The following is a 27,446-nucleotide window of genomic DNA, read 5'->3' on the forward strand; positions in this document are numbered from 1 at the left end:
AAATTAATCTTCTCAAGTGTACGTATGGCAAATGGCTTGCAAGAACTAGTCGTGTACTCTTTCTTGGTAACAAAACATATTGCAGTGTGTTTACTGACCGTGTCATGAGCAACCTTTTTTAATTTGTTTGTATTTTTCTTGTATCTGCACATATAGCCATAGCTGAAGCTATGGATAAGTTCCAAAAGAGCTGTCTCTAATGAGAAAAGAAAGCTGTGTTCAGTCTGGGTATGTTCCAGAATGAACAGCAGAAAAAAATGGGTTTCTGCAACATCAGGCTCTCAATTTTACACTAGTATGTATTACTTGTTATTTTAGACAGAGCTCAAGGGAAATGGAAATATAAAGAAGAGACTCCCTTCCATTGTGGAAGATGAAGATGAGGAAGAGGAGGGAGAAGAAGAAAGCAGCACCCTTTCACCAATTGATACACGAAGCACAAACAGCTCTCAGCAGAAGAAGACTGCTAGCAGCAAAAGCCACTTAGGGAGAAACTTGAAGCAGCTGGCCTCAGGAACTGTGCCCTTTCATTCCCCCATCCGTGCTTGCAGTTCAAACCCCTCAAGAGCCAAACATGAAACAGAGCTCCATTACTACTCCAGAAGGAAGGAGAAAAACCTTAAATTGTACCTGTCAGCACTGACCACCAGTGGCCCACCAGATATGAGCCCAAGGTAATAGTTATGAATGCTCATTTTCCTATCTGTAATGACTCCTATTAAAAATATCACGATTTTGACTTTAGAACTTTATTGCAAACTAAAGAATTTTTACCCATAAAAAAGGCAGTAAAAAAAGTGAGCAACTGCAAAAATGGTTATTTAAATAATCTGGCCTTATGGTATTATTTTGTCTATAATATTCATTCTCATAATAATACTCTGAAGCATTCTGAGTCCATCAGTAGTATAAAAATTTAGAAAGCAAGTCAAAGAAATTGTAGCATAGTCATGAAAACACAAAAAATTACTGGAGTAGAGAACTATAATGGAAAACAATTTCCAAGCAATTTTGAAAAATATTTAGAGGATTTTTTTCATTAGAGACAGGAAATCTGATGATAGAAGTTATACAGACATCAAACACAGAGTTCAGCAAATCTGTTTTGCTCTGTCTTTTGATACAAAGAAGCATCATATAACAGTTTATTGAGGTATTACTAGTGTAAAATTTAAAATATTTAATTATTTATTTTTACACTACTTACAAGTGATTTATGTAACCTGTTCCTAAATTGCTGCAGTGCAATCCTAGTTTTAGGACCAGTTCTTTAGAGAAATCACAAGCATACATACAAGGAGATGCAGTAGTTCATCTTCCATTTCAAGTTTTGTCTTCTATAGATTGAAGTTGTTTACATGTCCAAGCACTTCTTTTATTCATTAGTGGCAGAGTGTTCAGGAACTTGCCATTGGAAATGTGAAATAGCCACAGCTTGAACAACATTTGTTTAACTCTGTCAAAGCACCAGTCCCTACACATGCAATCATAAAAAGGACATGGAAGATTATAGAGAACCCTTTCCCCCTCATCATATATTTTATGAGTACAGACACATTTCAAATAGTACCAGGATACAAAACAGCTTTAGTTTTTCATAAAATCATCATTTTTCATCAGCAATCACAGAATCATTTAGGTTGGAAAATACCTCCAAGATCGAGTTCAACCTTTGGTGAAAGCACTATGCCAACAAAACCATAGCACTTTGTGATATTTTCTCATTTGTTTTCTAGATCTCATAAGAATTTGGTTCAGTCAGCTACGAATAAAGGTCATTATCATTCAAATAATAGGTGGTAATTCAGGGAAAAACTGCTTTTATATTTTCTGCTGAAATGTAGTCCTGCTCATTGCTCTGAACTTATGCAGCCAGACACTGGCACACAAGGCTGCAAAAGGAAACATGAAAAAAGTATGTTTACATATATCATTTCCTGTTTCCATTCATGATTTTATAACTGTAGACTAATTCTGTTAATAGGCTGGAAAACTGGCCCAAGATGTATGTTTTTCAGCCCTTTTTTTTCCAGACAAAACATTTTCATGTTATCTCCTAGAAGGAATTTATATTATTAGAATATTTAAACTGACCAGTTAATACCACTCTAAAAAATAGTATTAAGTGTGTGCTTGTAAGAATTAAGGAGAAAATAAGACCTTAATTAAAGTTGTCATTTACATTTTGTGTTGGCAGAAGAAGGCAAGGGAGACAAGACTGTGGTTGAAATATCCAGTCAGTGCTATTCTGAGGTGTATAACCACAGTTTCTTAAGAAACTTCTGCTGTGGATATTTTCTAGAGGACACTAATTAGAATTCTTTAGCACCTTTTCTTAGGTGCTTCAGGTTCTTTCTTTGTGCCCCACAGTGCCAGCAATAAAGGCCAGAGATTGGGTCAAATTTTTAAAAATCTCTTGGTGCAAGGAACAGAAGCTAGAATTGTAGTTTCTAGAATAGAGCCCCAGTCTTCCCAATTGCTTTTTGGCTTCTGCCTGTGAAGTGGAAGAGCACCAAAAAGGAAGAAAATGTAGGTGATAATAAAGGCAGCTCTATGAGGAGGTTTTATGTAATTGAATCTCCTTAGACCCACATAGAGGAGTGCACTCTAGCCCTAAGAAACTGGATAGAAGAGGTCACATGTTAATATTTTCTGACTTTTTTGGCTTCTAAGAGTGGCATTTTCTGTCTTCAGGAGAAAATTCATGGCTGTACAATAGCTGGTTCAGAGAGGGGTGAAGTTTACCTATTACCTTTGTTCCCTGATGTGTTCAATTTACTAGGTTATGTAGTTCCCCAGCCAGATCATTGTATATGAATAACCATATTGTACATTGCGTATTTTCCACATAGAAGCCTGGCACTCCTAACTAGGTATTTGTGCTAATATAATTTCCCTTTAATCTCAATCTTTAAACACTATAAAGAATGTAGTATCTATAAATTCCAAGTACATCTGAGTAAGCTTTCTCCTGTGTGTTTTAAAGGCAGTTAAAATGTTAGCATTTTATACAATTAGAAACCTCTACAAAAGTGAAATTGGTGTTTAAAACTTGCCTTTTGAAGCAGTGAGGCCAAACGACATTAAACAGGTTTTATAGCAAATTTCAAACAAAGTAATCATTCTGGTTTTTAGCTGCAAATAGCATTATAAGCCAGGGCTTCTCAAGCATCACATTTGAGTCTCCTCTTCTACCAGAGTCTGATTAAGATTAGAGTCAAGTCCTGTAACGTCCAACTGGCATCATGGACACTGAGACGTGACATGGAGATCTAAACCCACAGGAAGAACCAAAAAGGTCAAGAATAGATGGTATGCATACAGAGGTCTGAGTTACATGAGTTTTTCAAGCCCAATACATCACAGATTTCTCTAAGTTGTCTGTTCTTTCTCCAGGAATTTGCAGACAAGAAGCTTTCCTGAAAATATCTTTATTAAAAGAAAAATCTAATGTTCATCATCAGAAATTTATCCCCAATGACTGAGAGGCTAAGAATTTTCTATCTTAGCCCTTCCAGATTAGTATTTTTTAACTCATCTGTCTGCTGTAAGACAGAATATGAAGCTTGTTCCTGGACAAAACAAAAAAAAAAGAAATTGATGCTTCATATCAGTCAATTGGCAGTTGTATGATTCTCTTTCACTGACTTTAATATAGTTCTCTTTATAGCACAATTTATTTTAGCTGAGAACAGAAAATATTCATAATTATATACATTTTTAATACTGTGTATTGGTTCCTCCAATACCTGTTTTCTGTTCTTTGAAAGAAGAAATTGATTATTGTATAAAATACTGCTTCTTTTTTTTTGTTTTTTTTCCTTTGACTTTCTTGACGCTGCATATTAGAGATAACTGCTATGTATGGGTAGAAATAACTTGCAAAAGTACCTTTTCTAATAGTCAGATCCAATACCATTATTAATGTAATTGGGACACTGGAGACTGGTCTGCACATCTTCCTATATGAAATTTGCAAACAAGATTTCCCTGCCTGAGCTAGTTCATTTTAAAGAAACTTAGAATAATTATTTGCATGGAAATGACACTTTTGACTGAAGTTTACAGAGATGTTTTCATAATTATATTATGTTCAGGCTTGGGCTCTGTCTAAGTAAACCTAATACAAGAGCCTGATTATGTGCAGGGAGATTTTAGCTTCACCGGAGCATAGTGAAGCCTCTTTAGGTTGTGCAGAAGAAAGAACAACAACAGATTAGTGTAGATATGAAAACCAAAATATAGTCCATGTAGTTTTGGATTAGACCCAGAATATGCTGTGAAAGTCATGAAAATTTTGAAAACTCAATTAATTATACTTGGCCTCACATGCCTTCCATTATCAGTAATTTTCATTTTTAGTGACTCACAAGAAGTTATGCCAATATAATAGGTTCTGCTTTTCTCTAAACTTGATGTTGTGGAAAATTTACCACTGTTTAAAAATGTGCCCTTTAGGAGTAATTTTTACAACATAATTATGAACATGATGTTTATGAAATTGCTCCATTACTCCAATTTTTCTCAACAGAATTGTCGATGGGATTGAGGATGGAAACCATAATGAAGAAAGCCAAACCTTTGACTTCAGCTCTGATCAGCTCAGGCAGGAATCCAGGTTATCTCCTACAACTGGAGGTGAGCATTGCCTGGGAAAATCACTCTTTAGAGAAAACAGTTTTCATAACTGCTTTTTGTTCCCCTTTATTTCTTTCATCCTCACTAGTGGCATAAATGGATTAAACATATATTTGTACTCTCAGTACCATTTCAGTGCCACAATTGTAAAAAAAATACAAGGTCCCAAAGGTAATTTGTTGTTTTCCTGCTAACAGACAGTCATGATAAAACAGTTTGTGGTGGGAACTGTTCTTTCATGCTTCATGCTTTACCAGAAGGATTGCACAATCTGCCTCATGCTCCCAAACCTTTGGTCATGGAAGGTGCTAAACACAAGGACAAAATTGAACATAAAAACATTCTAATACCAAACTGAAAAAAATACAAGCCCTAAATAAGAAGAAAACAAAACAAAACAAAACCCAACCAAACAAAAAACCCCACCCAATTAATTAAGAGCCATATGTAAACCTGGCTCTTAACATTTTTAAAGATATTTAGAGAAGTGGAGGGAACTATATAGATTTTTAAAAGAGTGAAAGCCTTGAATAACAAGGGTTTTAGGAAGCCTTACATCACCTATACTCTGAAAAGCTTGGTGAAGTAGCAGCACAAAGCAATGGAACTTGTCAAGATGGGGGAAAAAAGATTTAAAAAAGAGACAGAAGGACTGTTTCCAACATCCCCTCTTTTAGAAGTAAACAGTTCCCACATAGCTAAGTACCTTCATCATGGGGGCAACTAGGACATATATTGTTTCTATTAAAGCCAAGCAGGAAAATAATAATTAAATTTATTCACATTTATGATTTTTAAAAAGTGTCAAGCTGTCATGTGGATGGTACCAATGTTGTCATCTTCATTCCTTTCAGGTCAAGAGTGAAGAAAGTGATAATTGTACTTCTCTCAAACATTATGAAATGAACATTTTAAATGCATGGTTTAATTTTCATTCTAGCCAACTGCAAAACAGGTTTAAATTTAAAGGATTGGTAAAGTGCAAGAGCAGAATGATCATTTCTAAGTGATTACACTCTTGTCATTTACATGAATTTGAATTATTTTCAGAGGCTGAAATTGGTGCTGCTGTGCTCGTTATCAAAGCAGAAGAGACCAAACAGCAGATCAGCAGGCTTAATAATGAGGTAACAGGATTTTGTGGGGGTTGAAGGATATTAATAATTATTCAAGAAATGCTGAAGAAAACTCAGGAATATGATAAATGTGTTATAAATGAGTTTACAAAACTGGATGAGGTTCCTACATGTAGGGCAGTTTGGAGCTTTTAACTCATCCTCAAATTTTCTACATGAAACCTACATAAAAGTTTGTGTCACGCTAGGGCTAAAATCAGAGTGAGATTAGTGTATCTGATTTTCTTAGGATTTAGTCTCTTCTGGGTATGCCTCTATTTGTCTCATTCCTCTCATTATTTCCCCAAGTTCCTTCTCCCGTATTTTCTTGTTTTGATGTGTGTTGTGCTTTTAGAGAATTTCCTTGAAAGAAATGCAAATCCCTTCATCTTAAAATTTACATAAAATTATTCAAATCCCTTTACCTGTGTTCTACTTAGGGTGAAAGAGAACTTCATCCCTTCCTGCTCAAGCAATATGACCTGAGGAATGCAGGCCAACAGTGTTCAGTGACACTTTCTATTCCTCCCTTTTAATAACTTCAAACCTGTAATCAACTATCAATCCAACACTCAGGAGATGTTCTGTGGCTAAACTGTTTCATTTATGCAGCCCTGGCAGTACTTTATCTAACAAGATTAAAGCAACAGACTAACTTCACAACTGTACTGCAAGACTAAAATCTGTTCCCAGCCTACTATGTCTTTCAATGTGAAAAGATTAGAGACAATTCCTTATACTTCCACATGGGGAAACATTTAAATAAGTCCCACTACACAGTTTCACTTTCCCTGAGCTCTTTGGTTACCAGAAATGTCCAGGGTTTTTTTTTTAATTTTAATTTTTAATTTTTCCTTCTTTATTGTGTACATTTAATTATTAAGTTATTATTTCCCACTTACAAAGTATTGGACTTGTAAACCTCCTTCATCCTGAGTCAGCATAAGTTGATTAGATAAATTAAATATCCTAAGCTAAGACTGCACGCATGATTAGTTAGTTACTATGGATGCACCATCTCATTTGTATGTCAAACTGTAGAGTTCAGACAAAAGTCTCATGACCCATTGACTATGGGTCATGAAAAATTATGGGGTTTTTATAGGATTTGGTCAAAGAACTCAAAAAAAACCCTTCAAGATGTTCATTGACACCACCATCGTGATAGAAAATTATATTCCTTATGTAATGCTTTTGAAACACGCAAGTCATATTGATTCATCCCTTTTGAGGACAGTCATTTTTAAAATAGGAGGATGTATTATGTGGCTATCCACAAGAGGCAATCGGAAAACAGATCATAGTGACAGATGTTCCAAGGCAGGCATCTTGTGGATTAAACAAACATTTCAACTGGAACAGTTTTGGGCTTCTCATTGCTTTTCTGGTGAAAAGTGAGAAATAAATAAATATTGGAGCAGGGCAATATGTTAATCAAAAAATGAAAAAAATTTCCACATGTTCAAGGCCATTTCTCTGCACATGCAATTTTAATTTTGCCCTAATAATACTATCTGAACAAAATGTTGTGCAACCTGTTTGTCCACATTAACATAACACAGGCAGTAGGACTAGATTTAGATTTCATAGGTAATATTCTGGGTGAAATCCCAGAGATGGATGGGTATCCTCCAAGTCCTCCCATGGATCAAAATTTATATTGGATGCATGACTGAAAGGCTGCTTAATTGCATATTCTACATGTACTCAAACATGTCCCAGCTGGAGTTTCTGAAGTGATAGTACAGACTTGGTGCTTCCCCAAATGATCTTCTGGGTAGCCTTGCTGATCCACAGTAGCTGCTGCTTGAAGTTTGCTGTTGTATAAAGTACAGAATGTTTTTAGACTCAGTGCTTTCATCATTCCATCATTTGATGATGGCCAGTAATGGGAACTTAGCCCTGATGCTGCAGCAGACTACTAGCAGTAGTTAAAATACCAGCAGAGTCAGAAACAAAACTCTATTAAAGACATGCAGTCTCCTCCTGGAAAAGAAAATATGAGAAAACAGGTCACAAGTAGCCAGCAGCACTAAACACTGTCATTAATACATTTTCCAGTGGAGATCAGAAATCAATGAATGAATGCAAAAATAACTGCTTTCATGAAAGGCAATTGTATTACAACACTTCACCAGTTCAGCTGTTCATGGGGGGGGAGGGGAAAGACACATGCCTTTCCATTCAGACTTTCAATACAGTCTCTTCTTAGCAAAGCAAAGCAAAGCAAAAAGTTACCCCAGAGAAAAATCTACAAAATTAGCTATACCTAGTTTAGAAATACAGCTGAGCTCTTGGCAGTATTTTAGGTATATGGCATTCACTACATAATCCAAAGGCCATTTCATTTACCTAAGAGAGTAACAGGAGTCAGCGACTTGGTTTCACTGCTCAGATTTGTTAACTTTAGTAGTAATGGATGCACAGACTTCCTCTAAGGAGAGTAGTCTCCAGAGTCAGCACAGTGCCTGTGAGACAAACTTGAACACACCTCAAATTGCTGTTGTACAGCTCCATGGCTTGGCTGCTCAGCCAGTTAACCACCTTCTTCACTTCCTCACCTAACTTCACTGGTCATTGAGCATTCAAGCTGATACAGGAATTTCCTCCCAGCTCAGTATTGCAAGGTAGAGTGGAATAGGAAGACTTTATCTCCTGTCATGTTTGTCCTTTCCTCTTAGAATAAATAATCACTGAATAAGACAGTATTCTTATATATATCTTATATTCTATATATATCACTGAATATAAGACTATATTCATTATAGTTCAGTAACTTCAGTATATGGCAGGTGAGAGCTAGGGTTCAGGTTCTTGTTCTGGTAAAAACACACTTATTTAAACAATTATTTCAAGATTAGGTTACTAAATATTTACCAGCATTGTACATTTGCTGAGCTGGGAAAAGCTTGATTCAAAGACCTGCCCCAAACTAAGCAGAGCAAGAATTCAGGAAGAGTATTCCGCCTTACAAGTCTGTGTCCTTCTTTTACAGAGATCTCTACATGTGACCTGGCCTTTCCAATGCATTTGTCTGCAAAGACTGATGAAATGAGTGTATCTGAACATTTATCATATTTTCAGAGGCACTGTTTACCTGATGCAATCATAGATAATTACTAAGGAGCCCACAAAGTAAAAATAGGAAACCACTAAGCAGATTTTCTGAGGTATACAAACGGACAAGACATTTAGATTAAAGCACACGCCTATCACTGTTCCATTGCCTGTATCCAATAAGGCTTTTAACTCTCTATCATTTGAATGACACTGTATGAAAAGAGCACAGGAATACTTTGATTCAGTTAGAAAAACCCAAACCTGAATTATTTAAAACAGTTCAGTTAAAATAAGAAAAATACCCAATACTTAATCATATTTCCCCCCCTAATTACATGTACACATTCTCCATTCAAAAACATGGGTACATGATTTTGAGCTCAGATAAAAAAAGCCATCTCATACAGTGCATGAAGACAAATAGATTGCTTCATCATGTCCCCTGGTTTCCTCATATGCAACCCAGCTTCAGTGCAGCCTCCCTCAGCTTCAGAAATCTGGGGGCTGATTCCATGTTTTACCACATTAGTAGATCCCAAAATTACAGTACTAAAACAGTATAATGAACACAGTACTCACATTTCTCCCATTCAGCTGAAAAACATGAGGAAATATGAATAGGGTCAGGTTTTGAGCTAGATAATTGCCTTCTATTTAGCTCCACATTGGAGCACTTAGTGGAAATTCAGCTATTTTCAATTTTAGGTTTTTTAAATGCAAGTACTTAAAATAAGCATCTGGCACTTAGGCAGAACAGAGAAAATATATTCACAGGGATATTTAACTTTCCTCTAACAAAAGGAACAATCCTAAACAAATATGTTTATTTTCCAAATAATAAATTTTAAGCATATATTATTTTAAAATGTATTTCAATTCCAGCTGCCAAAAATCAATCCCATTCTCCACTCAGTACAGAAAAAATGAATTTTTAATATTAAAAATATATGCAAATGTTAATCAAGGCCACTAAAGAAAATTTGGTGAAGCCAGTCAGGCTTCTAGTTTTACATAGGGGATATACTGTTAAAGTTCAATTTGTGACTTGAGAGTTCATATAATGAACTCGCTTGACTTGGAGTAATTAAATACATGTTCTTCTTAACAAGTTCATAACTATATCATCACACAAGAGAAATTACTTTGCAGCAAGGCTATCCCAGTGATTTGTTTGTAAAACATTTTTCAATCAAGAAAAATGTGGCAAAAAGTGAACTAATGACAGTTACAGATGATGGAAACTATCAAAAGTAATCTATCCATTTTGGATTTTAGCCATGTAAATTTCACAATAAAGCAAAAACATAAAACCAAGTATCATTTGTATGAAGAAATAAAAGCTTTCTAAACAACACATGCAGACTAAATTCACTTTGTCTACTAAGATTTTTAAAATACATTTCTTTTGGCACTGACATTCATGTTTCCAGAGAATCTTGTTGTTTTATCTCTACTCTCATACTTCGATAGCTGTAAAGAAGCCTTTTCAGCTAACTTTTTTCTTCTTTTAATATTAGTTTTGTAGGTATGGGCTGATGAAAGTAACAAAAATAGTTGATGATCTGAAGCTTAGATTATATTTTCTTAAGCAGAACACACTGCACATACATGGCATGAGTTCCATATGCTGTGGTGTGTCCCTTGCACACTTTTCCTTGGTGGAAAGGCACCTGAGACAAAGGAATTAACCAAGAGGCAGCCATGCAGTATACAAATCAACTGCACACCAAAAGCTGACTTCAAATTTGAATAAAAAATATTATAACCATGATAGATGATGACAATTGTCCAGTTAATATCTAACAAGAATTTCAAAATGTTTCTGTACTCATAAGATCTATTTTCCCAGCATCTAAATGTCAACACCTGTGGATATGCAAGTTCTTAAGCTCTGCTTTTTCTTTTTTGCCTAGAAGATCATAGGAAAAAGTTGATTGGTGTTCTCTTTCTGAAGTCAATTTATTCTGGAAACATGCTACTCCAGCAGATCTCAGCAAACCAAATTCCTTTTGACTTTCTTTGCCCATTACATTTGCTAAAAGCTCTTCACTGGTATAATTTTCTTTTGAATTGTCTTTACATCTTTGAAGTCACTGACAAAGTAGACAATGTCAAGCAGCCTTAGTAATTCCTTGTGAAGAAAACCCCCTTCTAGAGTTCAATTGAAGAAGATGCACTATTTGTATATCCTGGTAATATAATTAATGCCCACAAAGTGTCATTCAACAGACCTCCATAGACATTTTTCTATAATACTCTGCTTAGGCGGAATATTATATTCATGCCTCTGACATTTTCTTTTCAGATATAATGTTTAACATTTATCTTTCTTGAATTTCATATTACTGATATTTAAAAGTGAACATGAACTCCATTTAGACATTAAAAATAAACATTAAATAAAAAAAAATCAGGATAGGGTGAGAAAAAGAATATCTTAAAATGTCCATGAGTGACAGGTAGATATTGGTCATAAATCATTCCAATCATGCAAGAATCTAGCTTATAGTGATTATGTCCCCTGTACATTTTCTTGTAGTTCTAGAAGAATGTCAGGTGGACAGTAGCATCTTAGAAATCTTCTGACAAGATGTATATCATGTTTAAAGTTTCTTCTTATATTTTAAAATAGCTTTTCAGTTAAAGAAGAGAATTATAGTTTTGCCATATTTTATTCTTAAGAACCATAACGTTGCTTGTTCTCTTTTAAGTATTCCTTTAGCTGATTATAGAAATTGTCTGCTTAATATTTTTGCCCAATATCATATATACTACTTCAGGTTTCCTTTCATCAGTACATATTGCCAGCTTCTCCTCTCCCAGCCACCTGAGATTTCCACAATCCTCCATTTTCTCTAAATCAACAGCTAGTCAGTCAGTTTGCCCCTGGCAATTTTTAATTCCTTGAAGCAGTAATTTCCAAACCTGATTTTCTTATTGCCATCATTATGCTGACACAATCCTGATTCTTTGCCAATCTGAAGGCAGAGTCCACATCCAACAATCACAGAATCATGAAATGGTTTGGATTTAAAGGTTCATAAAGATCACCCAGTTCCAGCCCCCCTGTCATCCACAGGGACACCTTCCATTAGACCAGGTTGCTCAGAGCCCCATCCAGCCTGGCCTTGAACACCTTGAGGGATGGGGCACCCACAGCTTCCCTGTGCAATCTGTTCCAGTGCCTCACCAGGCTCACTGTAAAGAATTTCTTCCTAATCAAACTAAACCTACTGCCTTTCAGTTTGAAGCCATTAACCCTTGTCCCGTCACTACATCCAATTGTAAATCATCCCTCTCCATCTTTCTTGTAGCCTTCCTTTATGTACTGGAAGGTTATTTCAAAGCCTTCTCTCTTCCATGCTGAAAAATCCCAATTCTCTTAGCCTTTCCTTGTAGGACAGGTGCTCCATACTTCTAACCAACTTTCCTCTCATACCTCTCCACCTCCCCCCTCCTTCCCACCAGATTCACTCCCAGTGAAGAGCCACAAATTATTATTAAAACTGCAGTTTGGGAACCCCTTTTCCAGACTGAATTTCATGGGACCCCTGTTAACTTGAATATATTTAAATACTCTAGTCCTTTACACTTCTCTCATTTATCCTTATGTGTTTAATAGCAATAATCTTGGTGTCCTAATTTACCCAGACAAACTGGTCACTGGAACTACCAAAGAGCTGGCTAGAGTAAGCAAATGACCAAATTTCCTGCTCTTACATGGTGAAGCCAATTGCACAACCTTCCAGATTCCTGGATTTATGTCACTGAAACTAAATCATCATATCATTGCACAAATGCTATAGATTTAATCTGAACTCAAATCAGCTGCACTGGATTTTTTTTTCTGCAACTACTTTTGTTTCCAAAGCTATTAAATCAGAAACATCAGTCACCATAATACCAACAGCCACAGAGCTGCTGATAGATGATCAATGAAGAGTCTGTGTCTGCTCAATTCTTGTTTCATTCATTCAACAACACAGCCAGTAAGAAATGGAATACCAGCAGTTAGTCAATCTGAGCTTCAAAGACAACTCATTCTAGCTGAAAATCTCCCTGACTTAATGAAAAACCAGAATAGAAGAAGCAATGAAAGACCAGGCAAGGGACTAGAGAAGCTGCCATATGCAGTGCAAGCCAGGGAACTCCTCCGCTTTGCCAAAATGCAGCTTCCATTTCTCAATAAGCCAATATTCATCTTCCCTTTTTTGGGTGTTCAGAAAGAGTCAAAGCAGGAAGGTATCTGGGTCTGAAGTTTGAATTTCAAAAGGGCATAAACATAGGGAGAGAAAAATATGTACAAACAGAATCTAATCAGCTTCTAATCAGAAAAAAGTTTTATTTTATCCATTATTTAAATTTAGAGTTCATTATTAAAGTCACCCTAGGACATTTAGAATTATCCAGGAACAGTGATGAGAGCTAGGCATTCCAGTTTAAAATTTGTCTTTAAAAAATAGATATTGGAATATATAATGGAAAGAAAAAGAAAACTCTTTAGCCATTTAAACAAGCAACAAGCATCACACCATTCCTACCCAACTACATGGAACAAAATACTCAGACTGCTGAACAGTTTAATACTGGTAGTAAAGAAAAATACTCTTTCTTCTGCAACTGTCAAAGTAATTTTAAAATACAAAATACATCTACTAAAAATTATATTTTAACCTCTATTTTGAATATATTCTTTCCTGATAACATAGTCTACCAAAAAGGCACCAGCACATTGCTTTCAACCAGTTTGAGAAGCACCTCTTGCTACTTGAAGCTAAATCTGTAAAAAACCCAGTTTCTACATTCAGAATCATTGCAGTACCTTTTTCAAGTCCTAGGAAGTGTTAAAGCAGCATTTCAAGTATATTTGGGATCTTGGAGATAATTTTAAAGCTGTCTGCCTAGCACAGCAGGAACCATTTGTACCAGTAGCTGTTTTGCCTAGCAATAATCAGTGAGCTCCTGAAAAGAGTGCAGCCTTAGTGGTATGCCAGGAATTAGCCCTTTTTCTTCAGGAAGAAACCATACTGCTTTCAATTTCTCTTTCATAGATTTAAAATTCCTTTGGCTTTTAATCCCTGTTCTTTTGCACTTTCTCAAACACTGTGAAATTGTTAATAGTACTGATAACATTTTTCCCCCCTGTTACACCTTTTTATTTGCATCTGCTCAGGGACCTCTTCAGGGTAAAAGAGTAATAGCACAAACAGTGTAATGTTGGTAGGAACACTAATAGTATGCTATGCATGTGTAGAACTACAATAATATAGAGACATATGATAATTAATAGCAATAATGATACTGGATGTTTAATCTTGTAATCTTGTCATTGTAAAATCCTGAATGCTACATATTTTTTTGTGTATATGACATCGAGAATATGTCCAAACAGATCTTACTAACTGATAGTGGTGAATTAAGTTTGGCATAACTACTCTAACTATCATACTACTGGAAACCATTAAAGCCTACTTTATAGGGGTTTATCAAGTAAATTCCTATGTTGGTGCAAGAGCAAGTTTGTGAGAAGAAAACACTCTATGAGCTAGCTGATACATCAAAAATAGAGTATCTGGGCACTAGAGCAAGTTGTAATGAGCAGAAATTCAGGGCTGCCACAAGTGCTGATGCTGGGATTGATTTTTGTATTAATCATTAAGTATTTTCTTAATGATTTGGCAAAGGAAACATGTTAAATGATGATTCAACTTCTAAAAAGCTCATAAATGATGAGAAATGGAAAACAAAAACAAGGATCAAACCAAACAAGACATTTTAAAATCGCGGATATTTTCACACAGCATTCATAGTCTAGGTAAGGTACATACTCATAAAGTAGTGTCAATATTTTTATTTGCACACCTGCAGAAAGCCCTGAAAAAATGCAATTTGGAAAATTATGCAATTTGGGAAATTATGCCCAGAAAATTGTTGCTGTATCCATGAGGTGTAGGGACCAGTGATGATCCTAAAAAGAACTGATGACCAGTGACTCTAGATAGCCGTGAGTTTGATTGTCTGTCTTCCCCCATCCTTCCCAAAAAATCTTTTGGAGGTTTTGCAATATCATTTCCTAGGGTCCAACAGAACATAGGAGTTCTTGTGAAATTTGTCCAGAAATCTCACTGTGTTTTCTCACAGTCTGATGGTACCAATAACCTTCACTGGGTGGTCTGACCCCACGGGAAACCTGCTCACAGAGCACTTTGGCAGCATATCTTAATTTCTCATATTAACTGAAGTTACCAGGCATTCAAAGCTTAATCTCTGCTGGCAGAAGAGGATCCCATGGTATTTTCTGTCTACCATGACTCAATTAGACAACGAGGCAGAAAGAAAGAGAAGTGCAGAGACAGAGATACTGTCACCTGCCACTCAAGAGTCTCCTCCCTTTAAGGATTTTCTCTCCAGAGGCAGTGTGATCATTACAAAATTATTAAACAATAAGCTCAGAGAAAAATAAATAGATCCATAGGAGCTGTATTGGAGCTTCCTACTTTCTTCTCTGAATTTCTTTATAATTATTGTGCCTGTAAGAACACAATCAAACTCAGCCTGAAATGTATTTCCAGCAGATTTCTTCAGAGTTATCCTGACAGAACAATGAAAATTAGTCTGTGTAGGTCATCTAATCAGTGGTGTCTCTACTTGAGATCAAAGAAAAGCTCCCTGAATTATTTTCTTTTTGACATATGGCTTGAAGATGAATGTGCAGTCATGTCTTTTTTTCAACAGAGTAGCACCAGTATGAGAAACTCTGTTTTAATGATAATGGTGCTTTGACCTAAAATAGATTGATAACTATCAAATTTACTTTCTGCCCTTAGAAATGATGAGTGTGTTGCTTTTATGTTTGAGCTAGACTTTTCTTTGCCCATTAGTCCTTATAAAGGCCGAAAAATATGTCCCCATTAATGTTCAAATGCCAGTCAACTTTAAAACACAAGTTCAGAACTTACCAATCTGATCCCCACCCAAAACAGCATTGTTGAGGAAAGACTTCATGTACTTTATGAAACCAAATGGATGCTACCAGCAGTTTTAGCGTTTAAGATAAAAGGTCTGACAAAAAAATCTGATTGTTCCTTTTGTGCACGCACCGGAGAAATCTATGCCATGGATTAATGTCTGTTATACGTAGTACCTTTTAAGCATACAGAAAAGTGCATGGAAACTAAATGCTTCACAATATTTTATATTTTTTAAATAGTTAGAGGTAACAAGTTGGTTTTAGAGTTTTCAGTTTTCCCTCCTTTTTTTTGTTTTTAGTAATAGTCCACAACTGAAACTATGGATTTCTTTTATTTTCCTATGAAGACGGCATTATACTTCACATGTATTTCTAAACAAGATTTCACAAGACCCCATTTTTATGTAATTCATCAGCATGAAATTGTTTAATAACAAAGTTTTATGGTTTAAAATATTTAAACCATATTGATCAAGAAAATATTGATGTCGTACTGCATCTGGAAATCATCTCAGTTCTCACCCTATGATCAGTTTTTATATGCAAAGAATAATTTGAAGTCAGGTGGATTAAAGTAGCTGGAAGGACTATTTTTCACATATACACTACTAAAATGCATTTCTACAGTGTGCCAAAGATGAGAGTTGCTATTGCTAGAAAGAAAAGAGGGATGTATGTACATATTTTAGGCATGGTGGGTGAATAAATACTGTGATATTTTGCCCTTTCACAACAGATGACATCTTTAAGTCAAGAAGTCTCACAATTACGTAAGGATATGAAGAATGTGATGCACCTTCTGGAAAACCTGCTGACATCCCAGAAGCCTCCAGGATTCTGTGCTGTGCACAGCCTATCTCGAAGTCCCACACTGGACAGTCTTCAGCCTCGAGTGGCTTGGACTACACATCAACCCTGCTCGCACATGCAAGCTGGGAACTTCACTTGCACCAAAGCACAACTTTGTCGTGGAAACACACTATGTGACATTTGGAATACAGATCTGTCTTCTGTAGGCAGCAGTCCCCAAAGGACTGAACCCAACCTGCAAAATTCTATGGATGGTGAACTTTATTATACAACAGGCCTTCAAAATTCCCCTTCCCAGTATCAGGTAATTCAGAAAGACAATCTGCAGTTTTTAAGATGCACCTCTCCCCATTCAGACACTACCCTGACTCCTCTTCAGTCTATTTCAGCAACCCTTTCTCCTTCAGTATGCTCTTCATCAGAGACATCACTACACCTAGCGCTGCCCAGCAGATCAGAGGAAGGGAGTTTTAGCCAAGGAGCAATCAGCTCACTAAGCCTTGAGAACCTGCCAGGATCGTGGGATCTGGAAGGAACAGCCGGAGTAACTTCTGCACAGACCCCAGATTTCCCAGTAGACATTGTGACAAGCACAAGGGATGTTAAAGATAAAGACTGCCAAGCCATAGATGTATGAGAAACAGTGAAGTGGTACTCAAAGCATGTTCCACAGCTGCCAGTTTTAAATTTAGAGAGTACTGCATGACTGCTTTATTTGATCCCTGTTTTGGTGATCATGGAGACTTACAAACATGAAAATTCAGATTTATAGAAAGTAAGAAAAGGTAATGGTTCATACTATAGGATAAACAATAAATTTCTAGGTTCTAGAAGCATGTTGAAAAAACATTTTGAATACAGATATAACTTGTCTGTTTGACAGACTTTTGTGATAGTCCAAAGACCCTGAGGGTCAGAGCAGCTGGAATTCTAGCACAAAGAACTGTTGTGGGTGGCTTTTGTTCATCGAAGCAAAGGTTTTTCTCTGAGTGTCTGACTGTTGTTCCCAAACAATATCTATGGCACTGTTTGCTTCAGGTGATCGTGGGTCCTGCTGGTCTTTTTGTCAAGTTCTGTGAAGGCAAAGGACATTCGCTGCATGTCATCTAGACAATCAACCAAATAGAGCTGCTAGAGAGTGCTTAGATGTTGCACGTTATTTGTCATGTAAATGAAACCTCTTAATTTATCTAAAAATACTATTTTTATATACTTGGTATGAAACATGTACCTAAAAATTATTTAAAATATTTATAAAGAGAATAAGAGTTTGGTTTCATTTTGGTAAAGGCTTGCAGTTTTAACAAGAAATTAACTACCATCGTGTATTAGATCAAATACTATTTATTGTTAAGATATCATGTAGTTTACAAATGGCTTCCCTTTTATGTGCATGCAATTTGCAATGAATGTACTCATTCTGGTGGAATACAAATAAATTAAGGTATTATTTTATTTTAAAAAATAAAAGAGCTGGAATGTTGTATCCTATAATAAGGTATCACTACTTTAAAAGTGAGTTGTTATACTGATAACATTAAGTATTCTTGGTTTGTGTCTTAGCATTGCATTGTCATTTGTAAGACCAAGTGAACATTTTAAAATACATTCTTTTAGGGACTTTATATCTGGTTAAGAACATTAAAAGGGATGAAAACCAATGAGCAAACTGAGGAACATTAAAGGCGAAAATTACAATTTTAGTAAGTCTGAATGAAAGAATTAAGATTAACATAGTTATTTATTAATTGATCTTTTTGTTTCATCTCTAAAAACTAGCTTTGATTTTTAGTCAGATTTTTTAAAAAAAGAGATACTATAGACTTGGTAAATTATTTAATCCAGAACCTGACTTAATGCCCCCTCAACATTTTTTTTTCTGGTATTTAATGTACTAGAAACATATTGCTACAGTGCAACCAAGGCTACAGATTTGCATTGGAATTTTGATTTTTATATATAAAGATGTGCAGTGAGCATCACATTTACATATCCTTTAACAAGCTTTCTAAAAAAAACATGCTTACAAGCCAAAATAAATGTCCTAAAATGGATAAGTAAACTAAGTTATATTTAATAATTCATGCAGAATTGTGGCTATCAAATTAAAATTTTTATAGAGCACAGATTTAGGCTTAACTTCCTTAAGAGGTTGTTTTGGTGGGATTTTTAATGGAAACTTCAAAGACAGAATATATTTTAACATTTGTCCATGCGTGGGAATACAAACCCCAGCTGATACTCTGTGCCCAACCTACATCCTTTCACAGCCATTTTCCTACTGATACAATTTAGGGATGAAGTGTCATCTCTCATTTTGGGCTACCTGAACTCTGCCAGTGTGTCTACACCTCAATGTGAGTGAATAGAGGGTTTCTTACTTTCCCTTTATTCCAGTTTTTTCTTAGTTTAAGGTTAAATAGAGAAGTGCTGATTAAATAAAGAATATCCCAGAAATTAAAAAATATATATATATTAATTGATAGTAACAAATACAGTAGCAAGTACAGTCCTGTGGTATTTCTGCAAACAGTTCTGATTCACCTTTAGCCATCTGCTGCCACCCACTCCAGCACTGGGCAGGAGGCTGAGGGAGGCTGCCTGCTCCCCACTCCCAGGGCAGGAGCCCCACCTCACCTCAGCACCCTACAGCCACAGTCCTCTCCTGTCCTCACCACAAGGCGCAGCTCCTTGGGATGCACAGATACATGGTGCACAGCTGTTCACAAATCCTGATTCCTCTGCCTACCGTATTCCAATTATTGACTGAGAATACACAAGCACACCATGTCTAGTTCCCAATATCACTTAACAATTTTCACTGCCCATATAAATTGAGAGAAGCATTTGCTTTCTCATTTTAGGACATATAAACCATTATTTATGTGCATTAAGATTTTGGCTTTTTTTTTTTTTTTTTTCCAGTATTAACACTGGTGTCATGAGAATAAAACTGGATGTTTTGTCCTGGAGTTTTTGTGTCAGTTTTGTATGAAAGTTTAAAAAGGTCAGTGGAAACACAAAAATCCTCTTTGCATACACAGCCTTAGCTTTAGTGTTATACATTTTATTCACAAATAAAATAAAAATGCATGTGCAGTAACTACATAGAAATAGCTCCAGGATATCTGTGCTAAGTTGTTCCTTGTTTCTGCAACTGTCAAGCACATCCCAAACAAAGTTGGCAAACACTGTTTGTACTGGCCATAGTTTCAAGGAATACACCAGAATTGCAGAGACTCTGTAAATGGGCATCACACAGGTGAGTGCACTGCCTTCCAAGGAAAGGCTCAAGGAACTTCAGACAAGGCAAGAACACCTTCATTGCAGGTGTTGTGGTTTAACCCCAGCCAGAACTCAGCCCCATGTCACCACTCACTCATTTCCTTCCTGTCAGAATAAGCAGCAAAATTGGAAAAGTAAAAGCTAGAAAACGCATGTGTTGAGATGAAGACAGTTTAACAGGGAAAGCAAAAGCCATGCCTGCAATCAAAGCAAAGCAAGGAATGAATTCACTGCTTCCTGTGGGCAGCAGGTGTTCAGCCATCTCCAGGAGAGCAGGACTCAGTCATGCATAACCTTGACTTGGGAAGACAAACACCATCACTCCAAATTCTCCTCCCTGCCTTCCTCTTCCTCCAGCTTTAGTATGCTCAGCATGGCACCATATGGTATGGAATGTCCCTTGGGTAAGTTGGGGTCAGCTGTCCTGGCTGTGTCCCCTCCAACTTCCTGAGCACCCCTTGCTGCTGGGTGGGGGAGGAATAGAAAAGGCCTTGGCTCTGTGTAAGTCTTGCTCAGCAGTACCAAAAACCCTTTCATCACCCTGTTTCAGCACAAATTCAAACCATAGTCCCATACCAGCTCTGTGAAGAGCTGGTATGAAGAGCTGTGTGAAGCAAATTAAAATTCCCAGCCAAGACCAGCATAGCTGGTCAAAATCAAGGAAAGAGGAAGGTCCTGAAGAGTTGTACTATTTTAAACTCCCTGACACCATCATAATATGAAAGTCCCAGGAAAAGCATTCCCCAAGCAGCTTTGTTGGAAAGCATCTGCAACCTATGAAAAACATTTCACTTTTGAAGGTGAAATGACAATTCACAGGGACAAATGTGAAGGCTTATATTTTTTGAATGGAACAGTATCCAAGTAAGACTACCATGGACATACTAATTCTACACACAGAGCAGCCATTGAGGATATCTGGGATTAAAGCAACAACCACTGTAATATTTATATGTTACCTTCAAAAGATTCTCAATATGAAAATCAATACAAGCATCCCACACCCTAACATCAAACCACCCAGCTGAGACAATTGAATTTATTCTTTTTTTACATTAAGCTTCACAAAATTTTTTTTTAATTGTTTTTGTTAAATATTGTCTTCTTATCTAATTCTGCATCAGTTTACTTCCTAAATTTGCTAATTTCCTTCCTTTCTTGCATTTACCACCACTGTCTGTTTCTTCTTCTGTAAATATTTCTTTTCCCTCTCTATTAGTTTCCTCGTCTTTTTTCTCACTTATTCAGTTTTATATTCTCTTTCTAACTTCATGAAACAATGTCTTTTATTTCCTGGTAATTCTTCTATTAAGAATCATCCTGTCTGCCACTAATAAACTAAATGGTCACTGAACTCTGTCATGCAATAGGACACCATATTTGGTCTCTGTCAAGACTCAGGCAGTAAACCACTGGACTTTAGCCAAAATCTCCTGCACTGTTATATTCTCACAACGCTGTAGTTCCTTTCACTGGGAATGGGAAAAAGAATGGAAAACATGAAAAAGATGCACTGGAAAACAAACAAATCAAAATACCCAAAGTAGGAAATTTGTCTTCTGCTTCAGATACATCATTACAGATATGTATTTGTCTTGTGCCCATGGTACCTACTAGATTCAATTTAAGACACACAGCTTATCACAAATTCTGCAAATACTTATCATTTTTTCACAAATCATAACCAGCTCTTTTGATAACCTTGCTTTGACCATTGGCTGGTTATCTACCACAAATAACTTACTCTAATTAGTCCATCTGCTATCTGCACATGAGATTTCAACACATTTCCCTTTGTGAGGCAGTTTTGTAACACACTGTGTCAATAACCTACCTGGTAGCTTGTAAAAAAACCTGTGCTTCAAAAATGAAGCCTTGGGTTGAAACAAACTGATCTCAACATTTCCTACATCTTCTTTCCTTAACTTAAAAGCACACAGTCCTCACACGCCTCTCAGTAGGACACACTTGAGATATTTTCTGCTGCTGGGACTACCACAAAAAGTGCACAGTCACATTCCCATGTTCTAGAAAAACACTTCTAATAATTTACCTCAGCCTTAAAAGAACGAAGTTTTAGCTGGTAATTTAGAAGTGGAGTAAGAAATAAGAAAAGGAAAAGGGCTGGTGCTTGATTTTCTGGATCACTCCCCTACATCAGTAACAGGAATTTGCCCAGCTGTCATCAATTCCAGCAGCCTACATGGTACTGAGTCTTTGCTACACTCAGAAAATCAAGTAGCTTATCTCAAGAAATGTAAGTTCATCTCATTCATTATCTGCAAATTGTCAAAATAGTTAGATACCAGTAAAAAATAATTCACAGCTGCATGTTTGTTAGATAATGCCACATGCAAAATCGGTTTCACCCCTTTCAAGATGAGCATAAAAATCATATAATTCCCAGACCAACCACTGATCTCCTGTGTATTTTATAAAATTCTCTTCCCAGGGTCTCTTCATTTTTCCTGTCATTGTCAGTGGCAAAAACAATGACAAGAAACAGCAATTTCTGATTTCATAGCCATAAAGAAATGCCTCAGATCTGATCCATTCATTTAGAGAAACTGGATTATGAAAAGAAAATTTTACCTGTGTACCTTGATACTGGAATTTCCCAGTCTTTGGAAATCTCTCAAAGAAGCAAGTTAATAATGTTTAATAATTGAAAGACTCATGTCAGCTTGGTACCACAAAAAGAGGAACAGCAGTACCATCCTCTTTCAAATTGTTTTAAATTTTAAGATTTAGTATGGATACTTACATTTGTGCCTTGATGGTGTGTTTTAAGTCTGTGCATTTATTTCCGAGATTAACACTTGAATTTGTTCTCTCTTTACAGATCTTCTGGAACCCACTGATTTTTTGTTTGCTGTGGTAAATCCAAAGGTCTTATACATGACGAAAAAATGGAAAGGTAGAAAAAAAAATAGTGATGATCTTTATCTTCAATGACACTTAATTTTACAAATTATACATTACAATTGTAAATGGCTAGTATGTATTTAACCATAGTATAAAATATCAACAGAAATAATATGACATGCAATAAATATTTCCACCAACAGGCTTATGAGAAATATTTCCTCAGTTTTCAAATTTTATTATCCTAGATGCTGTGTTATCAGCCTCACATACTCAAAGTTCTCTGACAGGGCTCCTAAAAGAGCTACAATTTCAGACAACTATTTGAATTCATTCTCTTTTTCAAATGCCTTTGATCTATTACATTGATTTCTCTCAAAATGCAAAGGGTGCAAGAGTTAACACTGTCATAAATGACAGCTGTAGGAACAGCTGCATAAACTTGCAGTTTTGCCTGTTGCCAAACATTTTCTTTGTAACTCGTGTGATGCCTCAGGGTGCTTTGTGCAGAAGAATCCAAGGGTCTTAGAAAACAACGGTGGAAGCTTTAAGTAAATCAAAGAACAATGGAAGACTTCTCAGGGAAATGTGCAAATGTAATAAGGAAATATTTTTTTAAATTAAAATTTCATGGGCCTTCACATTTAACTTCCACACATCCTAAGGATTTTTAGGACAGTCAATGCAAATTTCCAAATGTCTAAGTGCACTTTATCTGCACTTAAATTTCATATTTCATATGTAGTGGGTAATGTTATATGTATGTATTCACCCTGTCCTGGCCTACATGGTAACTATTCTGATTCTTTATTTTTAATGTAATCTACCTCTGACTTCTTCATGGAATTAAATCAACTATGTTCTTCTTCTGCTCACCCTGATGCAATACAAAATAACTATAGTGACTAAAAATCCACATATTTGGAGGGGGTTGCCTTCATGAGGCACTTTAAAGAGTTTGCTTCCTGTTCAAAAAAACTAAAGCTTCCTTCAAGGAGAAGGAGATTTTAAAAAAACCCACGCAGTGTTAACCTCCCTATGCACAAACAATCAAATCCCACGCGCCAGTTCCTTCTTGACTCTGCAGTCAGACACAGGACAAAAACAGCAGCACCCTGAGACAAACTGGAAGCACAAGCCTCAAAAGGCAGCAATATTACAGACTAATTATACCTTTTTAAAGGCCAGCATTGTCAATCATTTACTTCCTGCCTTTCCCTACATGACTTTTTTAACTTAACACATATATCTAGAGCTGCTGGATTTCATTTCTCCACCTCTACACAGCACAGAAATACAGCTGGTATTCTTACTAGAAAAATGCAAACATTATTTCAGTAACCATGCAAATAGCTTCTAAGCAGAATTTTAAAGCCTGTTGTATGCAAATAAATGAAGGGGTTTCTTGCGTTATACTTGTTTATAGGAAAGGAAAACGATAACCACTTAATAGAAAATATTTTTCATCTCACCCGCAGTAGTCTGAAATTTTCAAAAGTAAATAGCAAAAGTCTTTTCTGTGCCTTTGCTTGTAATGAAATTGTGGGAGGAAAGGACATGACACAGGATGGACAGGAGCAACACCAGTGACACACACATTCTCTGAATGCTACACTATCTCATAACATCATTTTTAAATGTTACTGAGTCATGATTATCAAGCAGCTTAAATGTGTTCAAAGACATGCAATCACCTGCTTATTTTTTCCCATACTGAATTACCAGTTTGCATTACAGATTGTGCCACAGAATCTCTGAAGAATGTATACACAGAGCATAAAAATAGTTACTGGCACTTGTACCACAATCACAGAGAAGGCAAAATTCCTTATTCCCCACCTCTCCAACAACATGAAAAGCTTTTTTAAAAAAAAATCAAATTTCTGCTTGGTTTTTTGCAAAACATTATACATGATACATTAAGTGTATTAGGTTTGCATGACCAGGTTTTGGTATCAAGGGCTGCAGGGGTGGCTTCTGTGAGAAGCTGCCAGAAGCTTCCTCCATGTCCAGCTGAGCCAATGCCAGCCAGCTCCAGAATGGACCTGCCACTGGCCAAGGCCGGGCCAACCAGAAATAGTGGGAACACCTCTGTGATAACAGATTTAAAAAGCAGGGAAAAAAATTCTTGCACAGATGTAACTGTGGCCAAAAAAAGCAGGGTAAGGATATGTGAGAGGAACAACTCTGCAGACACCAAGGTCAGTGGAGGTGCGCCAGGCACCATAGCTGAGGTTCCACTGAAGCCTGTGGTGAAGACCATGGTGAAGAAGTATCCCTGCTGTATCCCTGTATCCCTGCAGCCCATGGATGTCAACATGGATGCAGAGATCCACCCGCAGCTATGGGGGAGACCCACACTGGAATATGCTCCTGGTAGGGACCTGCAGACCCAAGGATGGAGGAGCCCACACTGGAGCAGGTTTCATGGTAGGACTTGTGACCCTGTGGAGGACACAGGTTGTACCCAGCTGTGCCTGAGGAACTGCACCCTGTGAAAAAATGACCCACATTACAGCAGTTCATGGAGAATTGCTTGTGAGATGGACTCACGTTGGAGAAGCTGTCACCCACAGGGAATGCATGCTGGAGCAAGGGAAAGATTCCTTTCCCTAAGCAGCAGCAGGAATAACGTGCGATGAACTGACCATAACCCTGCTTCCCTGCGCTGCTGAGGAGAAGGAGGTAGAGCTGGGAAGATGTTTTAAGGTCTGTTTTTACTTGTCATTATACTGCTCTGGTTTTCATAGTAAGAAATTCAAATAATATCCCAAAATTAAGCCTCTTTTGCACTGACAGTATTTGCTGAGTGATTTCAGACCTTATCTCAATCCACGAGCCCTTCATTATGTTTTCTCTCCCCTGTCCAGATACAGAGGGTAGACACAGAGAAGCTTTGGAGAATGTTTGGCATAGAGGGTCACCTCACTAGACCTTTTGGGGCTAAAACCCAGGAACATTAGGGTTTTGAGAAAAGGATGGTAATTGGGAGAGGCAAAAAGGAGCTCTGCCTCAGCCAAACCCAATGCAATCCTTAATACTCTCTTTCAGGATCGAATTCTCAGCAGTAACAAGTATTAGGGCATCCAAGGTGATAAGCTGCCTATTCCAGGTGCATACCAATATGTAAATATTTTGTTCTTTCAAATGTTGGTGAGAACAGAGTCTTCGAGCAACCAGCTGTTATGAAAAGCTGGTGTCTACATAGCCACTTACTAGCAGAGAAATGAAACAGGCGAATAGTAAAAACTCTCTGGGACATTTGACAATATCCTTACCAGAGCCATAGCACAGCACAGAGCCTTTTGAAACATTGGTCGCCCTTTGCTTCAATAAGAAAATTGTATTTGAAAATAAATGGCGTCATATGGAGCTTAGTTTAGCAATTATTCACATTGCAGTAGAAACTGGAGCACCTAAAAGTGTTCAGGAGTCTGTTGTATTCACCACAGTATATGGAGATAATACAAAGTTCAGAGAGCTTTCAACCTAACAAAAAAAAAAGATAAAAAAAAAAAAAAAAAAAAAAAAAAAAAAAAAAAAAAAAAAAAAAAAAAAAAGAGTTGCACAAAGAGAAAAAGGAGCATGAAAAATTTATCCAAGGTCCCACAATGGCTTGCAGGGAGGCAGGAGCAGAACAGCTGGCTGCCTGAGCATGGGTCCCTCCGCCCAGCCTGGAGGCAGAAGGCAGGGGTGGACTCCCTGCCTGCCCTGCTACCCAGCAGCAGAGGAGCAGTGTGAGCTGCAACAGGAAACAGAGCCCTAGGAGAGCAGAATATGTTTCCAAGCATAAATGCTAAAAGATTCCCAGGACTATGCTCTGTAAAAAATAGAGTACCTACAAAGAAGACATATGGGAGAGTTGTCTGTGGTGAGGGCAGTATAGCAACAGCAGTTTCTGTAACTGAACTTATTAAGTTCCCAAGAGCAGGTGCTTGAATTATGCCAGCCAGTTTGATCATTAATTAGCCTCTTTGTGTGTGCAAGGTAGAATAAAAGGATGTCTCTGAAGGCCTTGTGTAAGGTTTATTTCGCACCTGCAATCCCAGGTTAGCAAGAGCAGCCAGCAGCCCTTTTCCTTAACCTGCCATCAGACATAAAAATCACATCTGAAAAATACTGACCCATGATGATAAAGTTTGCCTCAGTCAAGTATTTTTAGGGGCAAGAAGGCAGACAGTGTGTTCCAGCATTATGCAGCACATCTGCTGACTCTGCATGCACAGCTGTGCAAGCCACACTGCTGCTACAGTCAACCTTGCAACCACAGGCAGCCAAGTCCTTGAGAGGCATTTTACATCCTGTGCTTTCACTTCTTCTACACCTTCTCCCCCAGTCATTGGGCAAGAGGTAGTCAGAAGACCCCAGGCCCTATTTGATACCAGAAATAAACTATAATTTGGGAAACGCTGTAATAAAAAATTGAACAAACTGGGAAAAAAACCCGAAAAATTTATGTTCAATGTTGCCTCTCAGCGTAGTCTTTGTATGACTTAATAACCACTGAGACACTCAACAAGGTAAGGAAAAGCTGGCAGCTTTGGGAATGGGAACAGGCTCTCCCCACATCAGCAACAATTAGGTCCTTTACAGTTATTTACAGCCAAACTTTAAGTTTAACATTTGAACAAATTCCATATTGCTAACACATTTGGATAATTCAATGTTTGACAGGTTTGCCAGGTGATGCTGAACAGGATGAT

General features: G+C 37.0%; 1 protein-coding gene across 1 annotated transcript in view; it reads left to right on the forward strand.

The window, feature by feature from the left end:
• KCNH8 (potassium voltage-gated channel subfamily H member 8) overlaps window positions 1-17,230 on the forward strand; it is a 177,337-nt gene extending 160,107 nt beyond the window's left edge. Inside the window, exons 13-16 of the mRNA XM_041466515.1 lie at window positions 319-674; window positions 4,532-4,638; window positions 5,689-5,765; window positions 16,520-17,230. Coding sequence (XP_041322449.1) covers window positions 319-674; window positions 4,532-4,638; window positions 5,689-5,765; window positions 16,520-17,230 — 1,251 coding nt within the window. The remainder of the gene's footprint in view (window positions 1-318; window positions 675-4,531; window positions 4,639-5,688; window positions 5,766-16,519) is intronic.
• The last annotated feature ends 10,216 nt before the right edge of the window (window positions 17,231-27,446 follow it).

The sequence above is a fragment of the Pyrgilauda ruficollis genome, unplaced genomic scaffold (genome assembly GCF_017590135.1).
Source record: "Pyrgilauda ruficollis isolate IOZ18807 unplaced genomic scaffold, ASM1759013v1 scaffold2, whole genome shotgun sequence".
In the NCBI taxonomy this organism is placed as follows: Eukaryota; Metazoa; Chordata; class Aves; order Passeriformes; family Passeridae; genus Pyrgilauda; species Pyrgilauda ruficollis.